General features: G+C 43.6%; 1 protein-coding gene across 1 annotated transcript; it reads left to right on the top strand.

The window, feature by feature from the left end:
• The first annotated feature begins 10207 nt into the window (after positions 1–10207).
• Positions 10208–14072, top strand: Arf6 (ADP ribosylation factor 6). The gene is made up of 2 exons (XM_055595445.1): positions 10208–10307; positions 10406–14072. Exon 2 carries the CDS (start codon positions 10854–10856, stop codon positions 11379–11381), a length of 528 nt encoding a protein of 175 aa, XP_055451420.1. The 5' UTR covers positions 10208–10307; positions 10406–10853; the 3' UTR covers positions 11382–14072.
• The last annotated feature ends 1406 nt before the right edge of the window (positions 14073–15478 follow it).

The following is a 15478-nucleotide window of genomic DNA, read 5'->3' as shown; positions in this document are numbered from 1 at the left end:
AGGAAGATTAGACTCTGAAGGCCAGCCAGAGCAACAGGAGATGGGGAGTGAGAGAGCGGAAGGAGGAAGATGGGGAGAAGAGGGGAAGGGAGCCGAGTGTTTGCTGCTGAGTCCACAGACTTCAATTCCTGAAACCCAAGGGTGGAGGAACTGACTCCTGCAGGTTGTACTCTGACCTCCACATTCATATTGTGGGAAACACACACACACACACACAGTAAAAAAAAAGAAAAAATTTAGAGAAAAAACTTAGGAGGCACACAGTGTAGTACAGAGGATACTTTGTTTCCAGCAGAGTACAGGAGCAGCACTCTGGAAGCCTAAGAGGGCTAGTAGCCAAGAGATCATTGTGCTGACCTACTTGTTTTTAAAGGTGTGTGTGTGTGTGTGCAGAATGTGCCTGATATCTGTGGCCAGGGCATCAGCTCCCCTGGAGTTGGAGCTAGAAGCTGCCTGATCTGAGTGCTGGGAGCCAAACCCCATGACTCTTGAAAAGCAGCAAGTGCTCTTAACCACTGAGCCTTCTCTCCAACACCCCACCCATGCTGGCCCATTTTTTAGGTAGGAAGTCTCCAGAGGAGAGACAGCGTTTCACGAGGGGTAGTTTCCTGCCCAAGGGAGGAGCACAGCCACTTGAATGGACTTTTACGAGAGAGAGCCATGCTAAGTTGTTCGTCTTTACCACAGAGCCTCCAGACAGATAATAATCTCATAAGGCCTCGGTAGCTGCCTACTGAAGTCTCTCCAGGCAGTCTTGAATGTCATACCTCCACCCAGGGCCAGAGAGAGATATGACTCAGACCCCATTCTGTATACCAGCGGTCAGAGTCCTGTGGTGACAGTTCTTGTTTTACCAGCTGCTGATCATGAAGGAGGAGTCAGAATCCAAAGACCTCCAAGCCTGCTAGTATCCAACTAGCTTTTTACAAAAAGGGAACACCACCTTGCTTTTTGCCGGGTAAGGACAACCAATAGTGTAGGTTTCCTGTTGGCGTCCTTTGACATGATGAGGGGTGGGTGAAGTCCTTGTCACTGCTGGGTAGATGTGGGGCCACTGGCTCCCCACCTTAGCTGGAGAAGGTAGTGTGATACCTTCTAACTGACCCTCTTGTTTTTCACTGACACTTTCTCACAGGATATGGTGATATTGGGGTCGAAGGGTAAAAGAAAAAACATTTTCCTATTCACTCAACATTTCTGATAACCAAATGTGGAAATTCAGCTCACACTAAGCAGTTTATTAACTGTCTGGACATCAAATGGGTACCCTACAATTCAGTTCTGATGGGAGCTACCCAGACTTAGTGAAATGTGTTAGCGCAGACCCTACTGGCTAAGGGCTTAGTTTGAGTTTGGTGGTACATGCCTGTAACTTCAGCAGTTGCGAGGTGGGTGCAGAAGAATCAAGAGTTTAAGGTTATCCTTGGATACATAGCAAACTCCAAAGCCAGGCTGGGCTCCATGAGAGCCCTAATAAGTAAATACTTATGTAAATAAATAGGATGTTCCCCTGCTTCAAGTATGAGTTTCAAGAGCTTGGTGTGAACTGAAATTTCCAGGAAAAAAAAAAAAAATCATGACAAAGATTCTACAAGGCTGAGTGACCAATTAGAGTGTCATGATTTTAGATAGGATGTTCTAGGACCAAATCATCTTAGGTCGCCTTTAGTCCCCTTAGAAGCTGTTTATTGCATACGTTTGTCTGGCATGACATCCTTTTGACTATAAGGTTACAAGTATTAACTTAGACCACTAGTTTCCACTAAGCAGAAGCTGAGAATGTCACCAGATGACACCTGAGACCTCAGCAAAGTTTTCTCCACTTTGCATAGCCTGCCAACCCAATGTTCCCACCAACATATCTGGAAAATATAAAAAATTTAGAACTTTTTGTGGTTGTTCTGTGAGTATGTAAGAGCTCATGCAACTGCTTTCATACTGGAATGTTTGGGGCAACTTGTCTTCCTGGGCTGTGGGTAGCAAGGCTGTTGCTACCATTTCCACAAGTTTTTCATTCCCTAGGCCATCCCTTTCCTGATGTTTTTCTAAAGAGGGAAGGCTTTTCTTCCGAAGCCTGGGCTTTGTGTTTGTTTGGTTGGTTTTGGTTTGGGGAGTTTGCCATTTCTAGGTAGCTGGCTTCTTAAGCTTTGGATCTGGAAGATATGAGGCAAAAGAAAATTCAGAGTATTCACAAGGCTGCCTCTCTCCACCTTCCAGTGTTTTATCTCCCCCCCCTTTTTTTGAATGAAGTAGAGTTGGGGTTTAATGAGGATTTTTTTAAAAAAGATTTATTTTATTTATTACTTATACAATATTCTGCCTGCATGTGTACCTACAGGCCAGAAGAGGGCACCAGATCTCATTATAGATGGTTATGAGCCACCATGTGGTTGCTGGGAACTGAACTCAGGACCTTTGGAAAAATAGGCAGGATTCTTAATCTCTGAGTCATCTCTCCAGCCCCCCTCATGAAGATATTTTAATACAGGCTTAAGCTTGATGGTTAAGAAACAGGCAGGAGCTTAGAAGGAATTAGGACACACCTGAGAACATAGGTTGTGGTTTTTCCAAAGAGTCACATAAACTATGACACACCCACATGTGTGGGTTCCTTAATGAAGAGTACCCCAGAACATGTCTTATATGTAGAGCCTGTAGTTCTTAGTTCTGCCTAGAAAGAAGAATGTGAATATATATACCTACTCTATCATCCCAGGTCTATTGCATTTGTTTTTAATGACTGTTCTCTGTTTAAGCTTAATGAGTTATTGAAAAACTGCCCCACTGATTTTGTAATGTCCCTTTCTTCTCCCACAATAAGAAAGGCACAGTAGTGCATACCTGTAATCTTAGCACAAGGAGGCAAAAGCAGGTGGATCTCTTGTGAGCTTGGTGCCAGCTTCGTCCTGGTCAGCATAGTGCAATGGTTCTCCACCTTCCTAATGCTGCTACCCTTTAATACAGTTTCTCATGTCATGGTGACTCCAAACCATAAAATTATTTCATTGCTACTTCATACTGTAATTCTGTCACTGTCATGAGTCATAATGTATATATCTGATATGCAACCCTTGTGAAAAGGTCATTCAACCCCAAAAGGGTCACAACCTAAGGTTGAGAACTGACAGGTTAGCCAAGGCTGCATAGCGAGACACACACACACAAGAAGAAAAGAAAGAAAGAAAGAAAGAAAGAAAGAAAGAAAGAAAGAAAGAAAGAAGAAGGAAAGGAAGGAAGGAAGGAAGGAAGGAAGGAAGGAAGGAAGGAAGGAAGGAAAAAAGAAGGAAATGAAGTAAAGAAAGAAGGCTAGAAAGAAAAAAAACTACATCTAGCTCCACACCATACACATCTGTAACACAGCAGTTGGGAGGCAAGTTCAAGGCCAGCTTGGGCTACACCAAGAGTTTCAGGTCAGCCTAGACTGCACAGTAAGATTCTGCACAACAACAAAGTTACTTCTGTAGCCTGAAAGAATGTATTATTCATGTGTTCTTTTTTTTTTTAAAAATAATTTATTTGATTTTATTTTATGTGCATTAGTGTGAAGGTGTCAGATCCCTTGGAATCAGTATTACAGAGTTGTGAGCTGCCATGTGGGTGCTGGGAATTGATCTCAGGTCCTTTGGAGGAGCAGTGTTCTTAACCACTGAGCCATCCCTCCAGCCCTCATGTATTCTTGTTTACCTGCCTGCTTTTCTTTCTTTTTTCTTTTTTTCTCCCCTTCTGTTTAAGATAGGGTCTTGTGTGCCTCAGGGTGTCCTTGAACTCCTGATCCTTCTATCCCTCTCAAGTACTGGAACTGCAGTACACTACCACACCCAGCTAGGAATGCACTGAGTTATTCTAAGGGCTCCAGGAAGCAAGTCAGAGATAGATGAAGGGGTGAGGTCACATAGCAGTTTAATGCTCTTCATAAACTGAGTTAGAATGTACACATACCACATAGGCACACCCCAAACTAAAATGTATTGAGTTAAGCTTATCAATAGTCCACTCCTGGCTCCCGATATTCTAATGTCCCAGAAAGCAACAGTGACAGTAATGCCTAAACTTTGAGGTTCTCTCTCTTCTCTTTAGAGACAGGCTAGTCTTGAACATGATATGTAGATGAAGATGAACTCATACTCCATCATTCTCCTGCCTGTGCCTCCAGATTGCTAGTATTACAGATTGTGCCACAATGCCTGTCCCACCCACCTCCCAGATAGGATCCCACGGTGTAGCCCAGGTTGGCCTTGAATATGTCTTTCTGTCATCCCCTCCTGAGTGCTAGAATACAGACATGCATCAACCGTGCCCAGCTTGATGCAATTGTTTTGATGCTAAAATTATTTTACCTGCACACGTTTTTCCTTGACATGTTTTGTAAAGCTGTAACTTCTGTTTACATGTAACAGAAGCTGACTGGAACTTGCCTTAGCAAAAGAAAGGTAACTTAATATGAAGATGTAATCTGTCTCAGAAAGCTCAGGCCTTGACATACAAAACCAAGGAAGGATCTATAACTATAGGGCAGTAGCCTGTTCTTTCTCTTGGGCACAGGAGGGGTGAGGAGTGGGAGAGGGATGGGGGACTTATATTGCCACCCAGTGTCCACAGACACAAAGAATGGACTTTGACACATCCTGGTTAATAGATGTAGGTGTGCTGAGATGAAACATGAAAAGTCTTTCTTTGCCTCTAATCCTAAATTATCAGCATTAATTTGATTAGTGGCAAGCGCAGCGCATACCAAGATTAGTGCTTAGCAGCAAAAGCAGGACTAACACAAGTTTGAGGCTAGCACGGGCTACTAATTGAGACTGCATCTCAAAAAACAAAATGTGGGGGTATACCTCAGTGGTCATGCTGGTAGGCAGGTTCAATCCCCAGCCCCCCCCCCCCAAAAAAAAAGAGGAGCAGGGAGGGAGGAAAGGAGGAGGAAGTAGGCAATTAGGATAGTTTGTCTACCTGAGGTTCAGGTAGTGTGGTCAGAGATGTGTGTGCTGAGGGAGATCTGAAAAAATGAACCTCAAGACTCTACTTTTTGTTCTGTGTTGTGGGTGTGAGTGTCCAGGCAGAAGGACCCATTCTATTTCTAGCATCTTTAATACACTGTTAAAGATGTGTGCAGCCAAAGCGGTTATGAAGTTCTAGGTCAATCTTCTTACATAATCAAGGTTACTACTCTATAATAAGCATGTGGAGTTCATGAGACTTTTTTTCTCGTGGTGGTCAAAGGATATAATAAACAGAGGAAAGATCTGTTTCTACATTTGGAAGTGAAGCCACACCTCACAAACTGCTGCAGAGCCCCTGGGGCTTTCTTTTTGTGGCGTCACCCTAGTAGATTCTGAAGTCGGTACACAGAGTAACTGACCTCTCATAGTGAATGCTGCTACACAGGATCCACCAGAGTCACACACCACTGACCCAGTCCTTATCACTGTGTGATGGGACTGCTATTTGTGGGCATATAATGTAGTAGGTTTTTTCTAAGCCTACTGCGATGTAAATCCTTCTTTCTCAAAATAGAGACCCATAAATTGTGCTCAGCTAAGCTGTTGTTAAATTGGTTATAGTATAACATTTACCTAGGATTTTACAAACATTTCCATGTTCATAAATCTTGACTGCTGTGTTCAAAACTCTCTCTCTCAGAGTAGAAGCTATGGCAGGTAAACGTATTGATGGTTCAAAGGTTCTCATCAGCACCAAAGCTACTCTGGTGTTTGTTCTTGGTACATACACTATGTGTGCTTACAAAGTAAAACCTCAAAAGGATGTGGAGCAGAGACTCTCATGTGTTTGGTTCCTGGCTTATGTTTTCTAGTGGCATTTCCCCTTCTGTCCTGAAGCCTATCCACCTAGCGCAGGCCCTGCATTTCTAAGCTTGATCCACAGGCAGCAGAAGGAGACTGTCAGACTGGATATAATTTGAGCACAGGAGACCTCCAAGCCCATTCCCACAGTGACACACTTACTCTAAGGCCACACCTACTTCAATAAGACCACATCTCCTAACAGTGCCACCCCCTATGGGCCAAGCATTCAAATACATGAATCTATGTATTTGATACATAAATACATTCAAATCTATGGGGGCCATACTTATTTGAACCACCAACACCAGCTGAGCTCCATCTCCAGGCCCTCTCTCTCACACTTCTTATTTTTCTGAAACAGAGTCTTCCTATGCTCAGGCTGCCTCTGAACTTGAGGTCTTCTTGTGTTGGTTTCTTGAGTGCTGGATAACAGGAATACATCATGCCTGGCCTGATTCCCTTTTTTTTAGTAGCACTGACTAGTTGATTCTGGTTTTATTGACAATTAAGCTATAATTATGGTATGCTGTCAAAATACCTTTAAGAATCTCAGAAAGGAGGCAGAAGCAGGTGGATCTCTTATGAGTTTGAGGCTACATTGGTCTACAAAGCAAGTTCCAGGCCCTCAAGGCTACATAGTGAAACCCTGTCTCAAAACCAAAAACCATCTCAGAAATGGTGAATAAGGGATAAGGAAGAATAATGGGTGCTGGGAACTAAGTACAATAACGTGTATCAGTGAGAATTTCAGAATTAAATCCATTTTATAGAAGTAAAAAGAGGTTTCTTTTGCTTTGAGACAGGGTCTCTACTATGTAGCTCTGGCTGTCCTAGAATTCACCATGTAGACCAGGCTGGCCTTGAAAAGAGTTACTTTTTAAAAATCATTTTTGAAGGATTTATGCTTTTGCCTGACAGATCTACCTTGATAGGTTACAGGAGGTGTATATATATATATATATATGTGTAAACATTATATATATATAATGTATATGTATATATTTTGGAATTTTAGGGATGGGAAATAGTAAGTGGGAGTCAAACTTCACCGAATTCTGAATGTGAGAAAAACTTAGCAAGTAGTTCTCAACCTTAGCTGCACACAAGTCTCAGACTCAGCTGAAACATGAGTCAGGAGTGGAGATGCACTGTGACCCTAGCAGGTGGGAAGTTGTGGAAAAAGGTTGCTGTGAGTTTGAGGCCAGTCTGTACTACAGATGGGTTCCAGGACAAGCTGGACTTCAATGTGAAACACTGTCTCATGAAAATCAAAACCAGACAAAAAGCCAAACACAGTCAGGATCCTTTAAAAAAAAAAAAAAAAAAAAGGAAAAAGCCCCAACGCCTGCTCTCAGGTATTTTGTCTGCATTGATCTGGGATATGGTTTCAAAGCTCCTCAGGTGATTTAAATGTGCAGTCAGTGCTAAAAGCCATTGATTTAGGCACCTTCCTGAATTCACCCATAAACACAGTAATTCAGTACACAGAGAAAAAGAATGCCAGGAATGGATTTTTCAAAATCTTAGGTGAGGCAGGAGGATTTTGATTTCAGTGGGTCAGTCTGGGTTACATAATGAGACCTTCTTTTACAAACTAAAAGTCATCTTTGATGGTATATGCTGTCATCTACAACACTTGGTGGAAAGTCAGAGTTCAAGATTGCTTTGTCTATATCATGAGTTCAGGACCAGCAAGATGGCCATGTGAGACCCAATCTTATCATCAGTCCCTAACAAAATAAATAAAAACAATCTTAATTTGAATTTGTTCTACAGCATTTATTGATCTTAAGATCTTGCTCAGCCTTTTCTGTGCCTCAGCCTCTTCAGCTGTTAAGATGAAGACAGACTGCTAGATTCATTGAAAAGAGATATTTTTTCTCCCAGACAGGAATAGAAATTGATAAGCAATGATGAGTAAGTTACCCAAGTAAGCCAGGAGGAGCTGGGCAGGATTTAAGAATATAATTAGCTGGACTCAGCATCATGCCTTTAATCCCAGCACTTGGGAAGTGGAATTAGGAGGGTCAGGAGTTCAAAACCAGTGACTGCCTGGACTCATAGTGACAGTTGAGTGCCAAGCCATAAGGATACATCTATACCACACCCTCCCACTCTCTGAGAGTATCACAGAGGAATGGAAGAGCCTGGGGAAGGAGGGCGAGAGGTATGGAACATTGACTTCCAGGCATGGCATGGCAAAGCTGTTAGCACTCTTGTACTCACAGCAGCCATGATTTACCTACATGAGATTTGGGCCTGGAAATACCCAATCATGGAAGTGGGGAAGGGCTCATGTATCTGTCCTCTCCCCATTTTATATGCAGCTAACCAGTGAAAGGGGAAGAGGCATGCATCAAGTGGTGTAGCCACTGGTATGGTGCTCATGTTCCTGTTAACAACCCTAATGAAACTTACTGTATCACAAAAAATAGAAAAAGGCATGAAAGTAGAAGGGGGCTAGCTGAAAAAAGTAAATCAGTATGACTGAAAAATATGTCCATATTTTAAAATGTCAAAATGAAACTGGTGTTATATATAATTAACATAATATTCAAATAAAAATCACTCCCCAGAAGGAGTCAAGAAAATAAAATGTTTCATCTGTGGTATGGTTTAATAGTTGCCTAAATTGTTACCACTTGGAAGTATAACATTAAAATTATTATATTAAAATTTACTTTTTTTTTTTTTCTGGTAACTTATGTATCCTTGGCTGCCCTGGAGCTACATATGTAGACCTGGTTGACCTCAAACTCACAGATATCCATTGGGGCCTTAGTGCTGGGGTTAAGTTACAATTTTATTTGGCATGTGGATGTGGGTGTTACTGTGTAGACATCAGTGGAGTTCAGAGAACAACTTGAAGGAATAAGGTCTCCTTTCTCCATGTGGAACCTTGAGGATTAAACTGAAGTCGAGGTGGGTGACAAGTGCTTAAACCACTGAGCCATCTGGACCGGCCCGCAAACTGACTTTTTATAAAGAGAGGCATGCTATACAAGGTTTAAAATTCTATCAATGGCTATATTCTGACCATTGTTACCTGCGTTGTACTAGAATTACTCTTTAATAATTTGTTATTGGGACTGGGGAGATGGCTCAATGGATAAAAAGCACTTGCTCTGTAAGCAGAGGTACCGGAATTCGAATCTTCAGTCACACCTAAGTAAAACTCCTGGTGTGGTTTCAAATACCTGTCGCTCCACTGGTTCACTCCTGTAATAGTCCTCCTTTTATCTTTGGGAGGTGGAGGCTGGAGAACAATAATTTTGAGATCATCCTAAGCTACACAGTGAATGTGAGGCCAGTACTTGTCAAATGGAGTGACACACTCTAGCCTAGGCGGCCCTTCCGCCTCAGCCTCATCAGTTCTGGGCTGGGTGTGAGCCACCATGTCTGGCTGGTGGTTTCAATTTTTTTTTTAAACTATAAAATAAAAACATTATCATACGCTGTTGTAGCAACTTCTTTTAACTTTCCTCCCCCCCTTGTGTTGATCTTTGTTCTTTTATGATAAAGTCTCACCTTATTTTAATCTTAACACTATCCATTTAATACAGAAAGGTTTTCTGCGCCAGCAATATGGCTTAGCAGGTAAAAGTGTCGGTTGCCAAACATGACGGCCTGAGTTGGATAGCTGGGACCCACCCGGTGGAAGGAGAGAATTGGCTCTGCCAAGTTTTCCTCTGACCGCTGTGTCCACGCACACTAAACGGAAGAGTATTTAAAAATAAAAAAACAGTGATCAGAGGTCAACTTGAGGGAGTCGGTTCCCTCCTTCCACCGCACGGGTTCTGGGGACTGAACGCGGTTCGCGCTCTGGGCGGCGGAGCCATCTCGGCGGCTCCGAGACTCTAATTCCTGAGAAACGTGGGTGGCCCTGACGGTACTTACAAAGAGAACGAGTGTGAACGTTCGAAAAGGCAGGGCTCAGGAGCGAAGCCCAGGCTAGTAAACGCGCGAGCTAGGCTGGCGGGCTCTACGGGACACGAGCCTCCCACGTGTCCTCCAGGAACCCGGAGGAAGTCGGGAGGCGACGGGGTACGGGGGAGACCCGGGCGCGGAAGGCTGGGGCGAGCGGGCGGGACCTCGCCCGGGGCGTCCGGGAGAGAGCCGGGGGCGCCGCGAGCGAGCCGGTCCCCCGCGGCTCCGCTCCCCGCCTCCGAGCGGCGGCGGCGGCGAGAAACCGGGGAGGCCCCCGCGGAGCGACAGGTGGGCGCGCAGCCAGCCCCAGGCCGGCGGGGCCCGCGAGGCGCCTGCGCGCGCCGTCCCGGCCGCCGTAGCCCCGCCCCAGGCGCGTGGCGCCCGTGACGTCGGGCGCGCGGGCCACTCTCCTTTCAGAGGTCGCGCTCTTCCGAACGGTCGGCCCGAGCCGCGCCTGCGCAGTCGGGAGGGGAAGTGAGGCGGTTTCCTCGGCGCCTTTTCCGGCAGCGGCGGCGGCAGAGCTAGGAGGAGGAGGTGGAGGCCGGAGGGAACCCGCGCTCGGGGCGGCGGCTGGAGGTAACCTGGCGGGCCGAGCCCGCAGGGCGGGCCGCGTCGTTCTCCGCGCGCTCGGAGGCCCGGCGGTAACTCCCTTCTCCCTCTCTGTGTCCCTGCAGGCAGCACGGAGTTCCCGCGAGGATCCCATGACCTGACGGGGCGCGGAGCCACGCTCCTCGTCGGGTGACCGGGGTCGGTGCGGAGCCCGGCGCTCGCGGGCCGGCGGGAGGGCCGCGGTTGACCCGCCGCTCTGCCGAGGCGGCGGCGGAGGAGCTGTCGGCGGCGCTCGCGCGGCGCCCGCGGGGGGGGAAGGGCAGTTCCGGGCCGGCCGCGCCTCGCCCCAGCAGGGCGGCGGCTCTCCCGGCGCAGACGCAGGGCCCGGGCGGCGGGCGATGCCCGAGTGAGCGCGGGCCGGGCCCCCTGCCCCCTTAGCAGGCAGCTTCGCGCAGGCCGCAGGGCGTCCTCGCGGCCGGGCGGCTTCGTTTCGGTCTCGCGGCGGCGGCGGCGTTGTAAGCTTGAGGGGACCCGGGACACCTGAATGCCCCCGGCCCCGGCTCCTCCGACGCGATGGGGAAGGTGCTATCCAAGATCTTCGGGAACAAGGAAATGCGGATCCTCATGCTGGGCCTGGACGCAGCCGGCAAGACAACGATCCTGTACAAGTTGAAGCTGGGCCAGTCTGTGACCACCATTCCCACGGTGGGTTTCAACGTGGAGACGGTGACTTACAAAAACGTCAAGTTCAACGTGTGGGATGTGGGCGGCCAGGACAAGATCCGGCCGCTCTGGCGGCATTACTACACCGGGACCCAGGGTCTGATCTTCGTGGTAGACTGCGCCGACCGCGACCGCATCGACGAGGCCCGCCAGGAGCTGCACCGCATTATCAATGACCGGGAGATGAGGGACGCCATAATCCTCATCTTCGCCAACAAGCAGGACCTGCCTGATGCCATGAAACCCCATGAGATCCAGGAGAAATTGGGCCTGACCCGGATTCGGGACAGGAACTGGTATGTGCAGCCCTCCTGTGCCACCTCCGGGGACGGACTCTATGAGGGGCTCACATGGTTAACCTCTAACTACAAATCCTAATGAGCATCCTCCACCCATCCCCCGGAAGGAGAGAAATCAAAAACCCATTCATAGGATTATCGCCACCATCATCACCTCTTTGAATTGGCACTCTTTTATGAATCGAAACTCGGGAGTTCTACGGTTTAGTGGGGTTGGGGATTTTCTTTGTTTCCATTTTTTCCCTTTCGCTCTGTCTCTTTTGCTTTGTGTTAGGATGCTCTGATCTGACATTTGACACGAATACAGTGCTAGATACTCTTGTGACTTCCAGCAGATGGGGTGGGGTAATAGCAGCTCTTGGTAAAGTCCTTATAATAATGGTTTGATTTTTTTATTTCAAGAGAATCTTTTTTCCTCCCAATGTATGCTTTTTTCCTTTTTGCCCAGTTTCTTATCACTTGCTGTAGATGGCTTATTTTGCATTCATGCAGACTATGTTGCAAGTCTGTTTCATCTAGTAAACTGAAAATTATTGCTTAATCAAACTGCCGTTTGTCTTTTATATTTAAGGCTCCCCCCCTTCCTTGTTAGCTCTAATTTTAGCAATTTCAAATGTGACCTTTTATATCCAAGACGAGTATGGTGAGCTTAGCCCACAGTGGCAAAATAATGAGTAATACCAGTGTAATGTTCCAGTTGCACATCGGTGTGTTAAACAGGTAATGTAAGAAATCCCTTGAAGTGTCAGCTATTAACATGCATGAGTAGGAGTAAAACTCCAGTTCCCCTTACCATAGCTAACTTCGCTGCGTAAAACAAGCATAGCCTGTACAAGGGTGCAGATCTTTTTCACTGCAGAGTTAGCTGTCTCCCTCTCCTTTCATTTAAAAATAGACTTTTTCCAGAAAATGGAGCAATAATGGTGTATGCCACACAGAGATGAAGTATTTGTAGATATTTTAAGTGGCTTTTGGGCAAAACTGGAATGTTACTTGTTTCAAATATCTTAAGACCAGTAGTTTTAAAATTACTAAACATTTGCTTTGCTCACTAATAAAACATTTCAAAAGTCAAATTATATGCACCTTTAACCAAGCTGGAAAAAATACACATTCCTGTTTTCACATTACAGCAACTGATTAAAGTGAAGATAAGACATTTTTTTTAATAGATGAGTGATCTACATCTCAATTAAGACACTGGAAAAGATGTTTTATTAAAAAGAAGGTATTTAGTTTTGCTTCATTGTAGGATTAACTCTTGCAAGTGGATATTAATTCTGTTGGTTCAGTAGTATAACATCTCCTTTAAGGAAGGAAATGTGCTGAATGAATGATGTAGACTTGGATGACAATTAAAGGGGAAGTAAGATGGAGAGAAAGAACCTACAGATGACAATGAATGTAAATTATTTTTCTTTAAGGGTAAGCATTGTGCTCACTGGTCGTACTGAGATCTTAACAAGATGAACTGACTAGGACCAGTAACTAGATTGAGACCACTATGGTAATGTTTTGAACCAAATGTTAATGTTGACTCAGAAGCATTTCTGAAGCAGCATCTGGTTCTTATGTAGCCTTAGGGATTAATTTAGTGATCCTCAAGGAATTAAAATTAGGGAATTTGGGAAATGTGGACTGCAAGGGCAGTCAGTATACAGGAAAAGGTGGAATGGTTTCGTTTATGAGGGTGTCTGAAAATTAAAATCAAGCCGGATATCATGGTATAGTTGGACAGTATTAGTCCTTCATGTTTTGGCCATATTGTATAATGGAGCTTTTACCAAAGATGTTTGAGAAGCAGAAGGCTATACAAAAATGAGCTGTAAGTAAAACAAAAACATTTAACTTAAAGCAGATGAGAAAAGGTGCTATGTTGTAGGCTCCTATTGGTGCAGAGGGATTTTTTAATTCAAGATGCAACTAAAGCCTAAAGTTCTCAGTTTCACATTAATAGAAATATCTCTAGAAAAGAAGCTGATAGATAGTTAAGAACATTTTAGTTGCTTTTTAAAATTCCCAAAGCTCCATCGTAAATGTAATTCTTAGTGTTTTAAAGATTACATTTTAAGGTACATAAATATGGTTATACAAATATCAATGCTATAGTAACATCCTGAAACAAAATAAGCACAAAGGTATAAATGCCTAAACTGGAGGAAACTTGAAACCCTCATGTTGATTCTTAAATGTAGTGTTCTAACTTGTGACAGACAGATTGGTAGACAGCCATTTTTTTGTGTGTCTTAAAATAATTGGGGGCATAGTTAAAAATTTTATACAAGTGATTGCTATTACTGAATGTTGCAGGTGAGATGAGTTATTTTTAGTTTATTTGAAATGTCTGGAAAGGTGGGAGGGGGGAAACATTTGAAATTTGAAAAACCCTAAACCTTTTGGAAAGAAATTGTAATTTTCACTTACATTTCTTTAAGAGTATAAGAGGTTTATAACTGATGTAGGGAAGTCAGACCATAACCATTGGTGATAATGAAGCAGAAAATTAGAGCCTGCAGAAAAAGTTTTACTGGAAGAATTAAAAAAAAAAAATCCTAAAGATTTTGTTTAATTGCATCATTTCTGTATTTGTGTGAATTTATAAACATGCAGTAAGATTTGAATGAGGTTAATCTTGTCTAATATAAGTAAAGAGTCTGTAGACTGTGATCTCCTCCCCCAGCTAAAAAGTACAGTACTTGGAAATTGTTCTTTATGGTTGTAGTGTTGCTGAAGCACTGACATGCAGAAAATAAAGGACTCACACAGTGCAGTTTCTCACGTTATGTTACTTGGAGTAGAGAAGTGGGATGTATTGGAATCTTGGGCCATCTTATTTTCCAGGGATATATGGTAAAAAGCTAATTTGAGACTCACCTGATTCTTAAGATTGATATAAAAAGAAAAATTTCCCCTAAATAGTGGCTGTTTAAGGTGTTCTTCCCTGTTTTAGTAAACTTTTTTGACAACTGAGGATATAGTAACAGTTGAAGATACTTAGATTTTCCCTCCCTCCTGTGAAGACAAGGCAAGTGCTCCATCACACTCTCACGATGCCTGACCGTTTTGTTTTGTTTTTTTTTTCCTTTGGTTTTTATTTTGAGATAGGGACTTGCTAAGTTGCTCAGGTGGACTTTGAACTTGTGATCCTTGCTTCATCCTGCAGTAGTTGGGATTATAAACCTGTAACCTCTCAGGAGTCTGTCTTGCTTTTTTTTTTTTCTCTCTCTCTCTCCAAATTACAGTCTTAGCATTTTGAAAGTACAGAATTGTGTTTATAAAGAATTGGCTTTCAGAGTTTTTTCTTTTCTAGTTGTCTTAATCTTTAATAGTAGAGTTGGATTTTAAAATTTTTTTTAGAGATTGAAGTTGCTAGTTCAGTAATAAAGGCAGAATTACAGTTATATAAAATTTGTGGATGAGTAGCTTAGATTATTTTTGGAATATTCTTGTAAGCATTCCTTACTAATCTACCAAGGTTTTTTTTTTTTTTCCTCATAGTTTAATTGAATAATGTCTTGATGTGGTAAATAGTATGATTTAGATTGCACATTAAGGCTTAGTTTGTTAGTGCCTACCTGGAATTCCAGCACTTGGGAGATGGAGGCAGGAGGATCACAAGTTTGAGGTCAGCCTAGTCTATAAGAGACCCTAACTAATGAGGCTCAAATTGATACTTAGTATATTTAGTACTATGACTTATTGGGATGTCCCAAGGTCAGTTTTTCAGTGGTCACAGTAGAAAGTATTTTCCAGTTGTATGTAATGCTTTAAACAGAAATTGAGCCACTGTAATTTGAATAGTGATACATTCGGTTACTATCTTGCTTTCTGTCTTTGTGCGTGTACACACACATATGGCTTATAGTCAGAAAACTTGTTTTATAGAGGTAATTTGTAAAACAACAGTAAAATATTTTTCAAATCAGGTTAATCACTGAGCATAATATATTTGGAGCTTGGTTTAATCAAATGGTAGACAGTAGGAGAAATATGATAGTCAGAAGCTTATGTATTGAGTATTCTGAGGAGCTGTTAAAACAAAACAAAAGCAAAGTAACTTCTTGCTTTGCCAAACTTGAAAGCTGCCAAACTAGTTTAACTGGCAGGGAACACTTTTGGATAAGATCAAAGAAAGTAGGACTGGTCTGTAGAACTTAGTTAGGAATTATAATTGAA

The sequence above is a fragment of the Psammomys obesus genome, unplaced genomic scaffold (genome assembly GCF_907164565.1).
Source record: "Psammomys obesus unplaced genomic scaffold, mPsaObe1.curated_primary_1811, whole genome shotgun sequence".
NCBI classification, from domain to species: domain Eukaryota; kingdom Metazoa; phylum Chordata; class Mammalia; order Rodentia; family Muridae; genus Psammomys; species Psammomys obesus.
The sequence above is the reverse complement of the archived record's forward strand: the minus strand, read 5'-3'. Positions and strand labels throughout refer to the sequence as shown.

What these genes read in the sequence shown, in the direction of transcription:
- Arf6 (XM_055595445.1), top strand. Translation starts at nt 10,854, where the DNA reads ATGGGGAAGGTGCTATCCAAGATCTTCGGGAACAAGGAAATGCGGATC.